This window comes from Bipolaris oryzae, assembly GCF_000523455.1.
Source record: "Bipolaris oryzae ATCC 44560 unplaced genomic scaffold scaffold_360, whole genome shotgun sequence".
Taxonomy (NCBI): Eukaryota; Fungi; Ascomycota; class Dothideomycetes; order Pleosporales; family Pleosporaceae; genus Bipolaris; species Bipolaris oryzae.
The window spans coordinates 672-8,193 of record NW_006911636.1 but is presented as its reverse complement, the minus strand read 5'-3'; the positions used below and the strand labels follow the sequence as shown (position 1 = coordinate 8,193).

The 7,522-nt window shown below is 38.6% G+C and overlaps 3 protein-coding genes across 3 annotated transcripts; 1 reads left to right on the top strand and 2 right to left on the bottom strand.

Annotated features, from left to right (window-relative positions):
- Nucleotides 1–214: 214 nt before the first annotated feature.
- Nucleotides 215–1,009, bottom strand: COCMIDRAFT_61618 (uncharacterized protein; the record flags this gene model as incomplete). The annotated part of the gene is made up of 2 exons (XM_007695603.1): nucleotides 215–581; nucleotides 687–1,009. Coding segments are annotated over 2 exons (690 nt in total), but the record flags the coding sequence as incomplete, so codon positions are not given.
- A 231-nt stretch (nucleotides 1,010–1,240) lies between these two features.
- On the bottom strand, nucleotides 1,241–1,396 carry COCMIDRAFT_110822 (uncharacterized protein; the record flags this gene model as incomplete). Its single annotated transcript, XM_007695602.1, has 1 exon — nucleotides 1,241–1,396. A coding segment is annotated over one exon (156 nt), but the record flags the coding sequence as incomplete, so codon positions are not given.
- A 4,844-nt stretch (nucleotides 1,397–6,240) lies between these two features.
- On the top strand, nucleotides 6,241–6,450 carry COCMIDRAFT_110815 (uncharacterized protein; the record flags this gene model as incomplete). The annotated part of the gene is made up of 1 exon (XM_007695601.1): nucleotides 6,241–6,450. A coding segment is annotated over one exon (210 nt), but the record flags the coding sequence as incomplete, so codon positions are not given.
- Nucleotides 6,451–7,522: the final 1,072 nt, after the last annotated feature.

Below are 7,522 nucleotides of genomic sequence, written 5' to 3'. Positions count from 1 at the left end.
CCTAGCCCTAGCTTAGTCAGGATGCCCCCAACTATAAGAAGCAAGGTCGCACAATAGATATTAGACAGATCTTTTATTAACATTCTATTGACACTTCTATTGCCTTGCCTCTAAGAAGCCAAGTCCATAACATCTATTCCTTACGAGACCTAGAAGAATTTTCAATACAAGCTAAGTGCTGAGATAATCAACGCACTATCATTTCTATTAAGCCTATTCTTGCTTGTATATTTCTTGCCAACTCAGAGACCATGTCGGCGCATATAGCATGGTGGGGCGATTTAACTATAAAAGCCTGTTGGATGATCTGGTGCAGTCTGCCTATTACGCGTTGCATTTCATTCAAGCGCTTCAGCGCAAGTACTCTCAGCAGAGCACGCCGATCAGTGTCCTTTACGGAGTAAGATCCGAACCTCAAATTAAATTCGTCCCTTGCCACGGCATTGCCTATTGGAAGCCGATCCGAGGAAACTTCTCCCCAAAGTGTACCCATCCCGAAGGAGATGGATATCTCGTCTATGCCATAGCATATAATTAATGCCGATGAATATCTTGGCCCACAACGCGTGCAGCACAGGACGCTAAGGCAATAATCGAGCAGGGCTTTTGACTTCTGCACAGCCATTGTGTTGGGGGAAGTTTCTCTGAGGTGTCGGTCTTTCTGCATGCTATTCGCAGGGGCAGACAAATCGGCGAGCTGTTGGAGCAGAGTAGTAGAACAGAAACATGCCTCGGACATGGATATACGGTCGACTAGGCAATCCTCGTTCGCATTCGATATTGAAACGTCCATGTTGGTTGGCGAGCTATCACTGCCTTCGCTGAGGTTATCGAAGCTCAACTTATACTGTTCATTCGGTTCTCCAATGTGCTGTAGCGGCCCGAAAATGGAATCAAATGCCCACGCTGAGCTATCCTCTTGTGGAATACTAGTCGTAAATTCCGCCAGAGACGTCTGAGGAAATGAAATCATGTCGAAGCCGAGGTTTGTTCCTGCAACTGGCTCAAGATGTTGTTGTTCTGAAATGGTGCCTTTGTGTACAGCTTCGACATGTTGCCCAGTGTCGGAGGGTATCAAGGGAGCGCTGGCCAAGGAAACGGGGGTCGCCGATGTATTGGAAGAAGCAGTAGCGATCGATGTGGGTATACGTGGTAGTGCTGGTATGATTTCGGGATCCGTTGTTGAGCCAGTTATGAAGCTCGTGGATGAGTCCGCCCTGCGCGGCCGTGGGCGTCCAGCTCGACGTGATACGCTGTACACGCAATCGATCTTATGTTTTGCACATCGCTTGCAGGTGGGGCGTTCCTTTCCGCAGCGAACTTTGGAGGCTTGACATGAATCACAAGACTGATGAACCGACGGCGCTTTCGTCGTCTGGCCTTTTCGTTCGTTCATGACGGGTTTTGTATATATGTATAGCGCGATGATAATAAACTGCACAAGTGGCTAATTTCATTCAACATGTAAATGCTCAAATAAAAGATGGGCCAGAACCTGTATTTCCAAGGTTCCTCATGAACTATAGTAGACTATGGTGGGTATGTGAAATAATATTCGTCCGAGACCGTGATGCCGGAGTCATTTTCGGTCTTGGCTACTCAACACTTTTAATGCACATGATATAGTATACGCAAAGATGTGAACCGGCAGATCCCGGAGACGACGACCTTGCCTCATCGGCCTATACCAACGCAAAGCGCAGATTACCGTTGTACAATACTCCGTAAGACCTAGCGGCTGCGGGAAGGAGCTAACGGCCCGTGCATGGGGGTACGGAGAAACTGTAAACGTAATGCAGCAGGGTGCCCTGAACAGCTTGGTATGTCCGTGGATTTCTCTTATCCAGTACAAAGCTTGGACGGGTTGTTAGCGTTAACAGTGGATTTTAGGGTAAGCAAGGTGTGCACACTCTTTGGATGCCAAGGCCGTGCGTGCAGCGCTGGGTTTGAGGTTTGATTTTCATTTGAACTATTTAACGTCGGAAGACGCCTGAAGCCGTCCCCGTAGCGTGAGATGAATTCAACTATTCGGTGGGTGCCAAGTACAAAGGGGCGGCCAAATTTGCTGTAAACTCCGCCTTGTGAGTAAAAACAGTGAAGTGATCCAAGGGGCGGCCATATGGCTCACTAGGTGCAATGCTTCGTGTAGAAGCTAGTGAGTTCAAGCAGCAATTTAAAGTTGAGGGGACTGAAGTAGCAGGTTGAGATATTTAAGTCCCTCCTTCGTGGTGGTTGGGGGCATACGGGGCGCTGAGGCCATCGCGGGAACGATTTGTGGGAAAGCTAGCACAGCACGACATGCTTAGGAGTCTTCAGACGACCACATGTGCACCGAGTTTCAGCCTCAGCATGTTGGAAGCGGCGATGGTACCACTTAAAGTCCCCGTGTCGGGATCTGATTGACAGCAGACGAGCTAGGACTAGGCATGGCAAACTCAGTCCATGCGGGCAGAGGTTTGGTGAGTAGGGGAGAGATTTCCCGTCCCGATCCTTCCAATCCTGGTACCGTTTGCTAGTTTAAGGTGCCTGTTAAAAACCTGTTATGATCCTAGATCTTGACTAAGTAATCGTGATGGGTCGGAGACCTTTTGATTGGCTCAGTGAAGTTTGGAGACTAGGAGTTAGGGTTGGTTCTCGGGGAAGAATGTCAGGGTGATCGAAAGAAGAGCAGAAGTAGATAGCAATCTTGGAGTATGAATACTGAATCAATTGCTAAGCTGGTAAACAAGATTGACAAGTTGAACACGACCTGACATAAGGGCGGTCGTGCAAGGCTATATACTAAGGATGTAGGATGCCATCCGGGATGGTTACTCTTGGCGGGATGGTATGTCACGTGACCCTCACATGATATTGGTTACGTGAGTGTTGCCCCGCGGCGAACCCGCTGGCTGTAATATGTTTGGATCGTAACACTATCCTTGTAATCCTGGGCCTAATAGAACCTTGCACGCTTTAGAGAATTAGCATAAGGATGGATAGATTAGAAGGGCGTTATGTCGCGATTACAGAGCCTAATTATTAATTAATTTGTGTGGAGTTACAGTGGTTCGAAGTTACAGTGGTTCGAAGTTAGGGTGCTATCTGAAGGCTAGGGTGCTAGCGCTAGCGCTGCTACAAGGGGGTCTCATGTACAGGTTGCCCCCCCCTGTTGATTCATAGCGCCTTGGCTACCACTTAGTGTGGCCACTATTTGCGTTAATTACTGCCTGGCAACGCTCTCTTATGCTAGATACATAGCGTTGGAAGTCTTGTACAGTAATCTTGTCCTACTCTTCTCTTACGTACTGCTCTGCTTCTGCTGCTGTCTTTAGAAACCTCTTGCTAACGCAGTACTTTAGCAGCCTCTAGACGTTCTTAATAGGGTTAAGGTCTAGCGAGTTAGCTAGCTACTTTATCTTTAGTATTCTAAGCTCCTGATGCAGTGCCTGAGTAGCGTGCGCTCTGTAGATTAATGCCCTATCCTCTATTAGTACTAGCACTAGCACAGACTTCTTAAAGTTGTAAATTACAGGCACAATTGTCTCTCTATACTGCTGTCTATTAATCCCTCCCTTCTTAAAGACAATAAAAGGGCTCTTAAGAGAGCTTGTAATATAGCCCTAGATTATGCAGGCAGAGTACTCTTAAAATTTAGATATACAGCATGCAGGCAAGTCCTTTTCTTCTGCCTTTCTTGTAACGTATATGTTGCTGTTATACCTGCAGATAATTAAGCATTTATTTGTCTAGATAACCCTTAACTACTGCTAATTATTCTACCTACAGTGTATCTACGCCTATTTAAGCCTATCTTGTATATGTTTCTCTGTAAGAGGCTTCTCTGTTACAATGTATTAAAAGTATAGCTCTTTCTTAAAGGCTCTCTGTAGCATACACTTGCAGGCCTGTATCCCTTTAAGCTTTGCTATCTTAAGGTAGCAGAGCTTTCTATAATAGCTATCAATAGTTGCTTGTGTAATAAGACGCTTGCAAAGTAGTGTATTAAGGATAGGAGGCCTACCCTAAAGCCTCTTTAGTATATTAGGCACTGCAATTATGCAGCAGACTATCATATATAGGATTAAGAGAGTAGAAGAGATCTAGGTATAAGACTAGCTAGCATAGTTACACAGGGTCTAGATCTTAATCCTCTAGTAATAAGATAGTTATTGCTAAGATCTCTTAGCCTAAGATAGGGCATTACAGGTATAAATTTAGTGTAAAGAAAGCATAGTAATAATAGAATTATATTACTAAGAGATAGCTATAATTACAGAACTTAGGAGGTAAAACTAGCTAAGGCGCTATATTAATAAAGAAAAAGGAAAGAAGAGAAGAGCAACCTAGATATAAGTATAGAGGTATTAGAAGTATAAGCTCTATAACTATAAAGCTAAGCTATATACTTAAGAAAACTATAGCAGTACAGGTAGAAACAAGATTAATTAATAACTAGCTAGCTAAGAGATTAGGCTATCTTATATACTAGTAGTAGAACAGGTTTAGAATAGAGTTAAAGTAGAGTTAAAGATAGGTTAGAGATAAAGCTATATAGCTAGGTAGTAATAGCTAATAATAGTATATAAAAGCTATATATATATAACAGGTCTAGCCTGTTACAGTAAGCAGTAGTAAGTAAGCCTTATATAGGAGGATACTTATTAGGTATTAATACTTAACTAGAGACTACTTACTATTATTCTTAAACTTATACTAGTATAGCTTATTAAACAACAGCAGCTACTAACTCTCCTAGTAATAATAAAATAACTAGTAACTAGTAACTAGTAACTAATAATTAGTAATTGGTATAAGTTATACTTATAAACTCTTATATATATACCTTATAGTTAAANAATTATATTTATAAATAGCTAATTCTCTTATCTATATATCTAGCTATCTACTTATACTTATTAAAAGTATAGTAGTATAANACTACTACTAGCTATAGGCTAGTAGTTAAGNAAATAANTCTAGACTCTATATAATTATNTAACTATAGTAATATAAAGANATATATTAGNTAGTAATACTAGCTAANCTATCTATATAATCTAAATNTACTATATAAGTAGCTAGATATAGTACTGCCTTAGTGTTTATAACTACCTTAATAGTATCTACCCTAGCATAACAGTGCCTTCTTTCTCTTCGAAAGAAGCTAGGATATAGATACTAGGTAACTAGATATCTAGTGGTTAGGTAAACTATAATAATAGCAGAGGTTCTTCTTCTACTTATGTACTTAATAGTTATTACTTTTAGTATTACTACTCTTACTAGAGTATAAGGACTAGGTAGAACTAGGTTAGGTATAAGTAGAACTAGTTAGAATATAGGTAGAACTAGTATAGATTATATTAAGGTCTATACTATCTAGAGTTAGTAAATAATAGGCAGGTTAGGAAGCTAGTAGAACTAGTTAGGACAGGTCTAGTTTTAAGTAGTATATTTGCTAGTTATAAGTCTATATAAGTTTAATATATTTATTATATAAAAAAAAAAGTATTACTAGATTTTTCTATAAAAAAGTAGAGAGACTAGTAGAGCCTATAGTAAAGTACTATTATGCTAGAGTAGATACTATTAAGGTAGTTACAAATACTAAGGCAGTGCTATATCTAGCTACTTATATAGTAAATTTAGATTATATAGATAGATTAGCTAGTATTACTAGCTAATATATCTCTTTATATTACTATAGTTATATAATTATATAGAGTCTAGAGTTATTTCCTTAACTACTAGCCTATAGCTAGTAGTAGTTTTATACTACTATACTTTTAATAAGTATAAGTAGATAGCTAGATATATAGATAAGAGAATTAGCTATTTATAAATATAATTTTTTAACTATAAAGTATATATATAACAGTTTATAAGTATAACCCCTACTAATTACTAGTTATTAGTTACTAGTTACTAGTTACTAGTTACTTTATTATTACTAGAAGAGTTAATAGCTACTATTATTTAGTAAGCTATAATAGTATATGTTTAAGAGTATATTTCTTCTTATATATATAAGAAGAATATAAGGAAAGAGATATTAATATAAGAAAAGATAGTAGTAAGTAATCTATAGTTAAGTATTATTACCTAATAGGTGTCCTCCTATATAAGGCCTACTTACTACTGCTTAGTAATATATTCTTTCTTTTACCTGTTCTGTATTTATTATTTTTAGAACTTTAGACTTTACTCTTACTAATCTATATCTCTTCTTCTACTTCTTGTTCTAATATACTAGTCTAGGACCTTGCTGTTTATGCCTTTATTATTGCCTATAAGGCTAATAGAAAGCTAAATAATAATATTACTGCCTTAATAGGGGTAAATAAGCATACTATTAATATAATATATATAAGGGCTCTTAAGAGAGGCTTTAATCCTAATTCAAGGCCTATAAAGATAGAGGATAAGCATATAAAGAATAAGCTACATTCTAGCAGGCCTTTAAAATAAAAAAAAGTATTTAATAAGGTTGTTAATATTGTATAAAAGGACAGATACACCTAAAAGAAAAACTGTGCTAATATAGCTAGGGATCTTAGCTACAAGGGTATTAATATATTAGCCTTAACAGTATAGAGAGTACTTAGGAAGGTAAGGTTTAAAAAGATAAAGCTAACATAGAAGCCTAAGTTAACAGTAAAGATAATAAAAGAGAGAAAGAAGTAGTATAAGGAGTATAAGGACTAGTTAATTAAGGACTAGAAAAATATAATCTAGAGTAATAAGACTGCTATAGTACTAAATTATTAATATAGGGGATACAGGATTTAGTAGAGGGCTGATAAGGCCTTTGTATAGAGCTGTATCTGTAAGAGATAGAAGAGTTACTTAGAGTTTATATTCTAGGGCTGCTTTATGTATAATAAAAAAGGACCTTATTACTGCTAGGGACCTAAATTAAAGCAAGATAAAGAGAAGGTAGTAAAGATTCTTGCTAAGTTAAACAAAGAGATAGAGCTAAAGATAAGAGAGGTATAGGAGCTCTAGAATAGCATGTAATAGATAAGCCTGTGTACAAAGCCTGGGCTAAGACTGCAGTAGAAGTAGAAGAAAGAGACTAGCAAGCTATTACAAGGCAGTGGCGGTGGGATTGACTGGTTCTAGTACTAGTACTTAATTATGCAACTAAAGTTGATCCCTTTTGCTAAGGAGTGTATGAAAGAGCGGCCTGGCATGCTGATTTAAGAAGACAAAGCCCCTTCTTACAGCTACTATATACAGAGCTATGTATATAGCCTTAAGAAAGTCTAGCAGCTACTCTAGGTACCTAACTTACTAGAACTTAATGCTATTAAGCCTTGCTGGTTCTATATGAAGAGAGAGACTACGAAGAAAGGAGCTCTAAAGAATAGGGCTGATGCTATAAAAGCGTGGGAGAAGTGTTGGCAAGAGATACCTTAAGAGAAGATACAGGCTTGGATTGAGCGTATACCTGAGCACATTAATCAAATAATTAAGTGCGACGGAGGCAACAACTACAAGGAAGGCAGAAACGTTAGGATAGTTGGATAGAGTCGTCTCA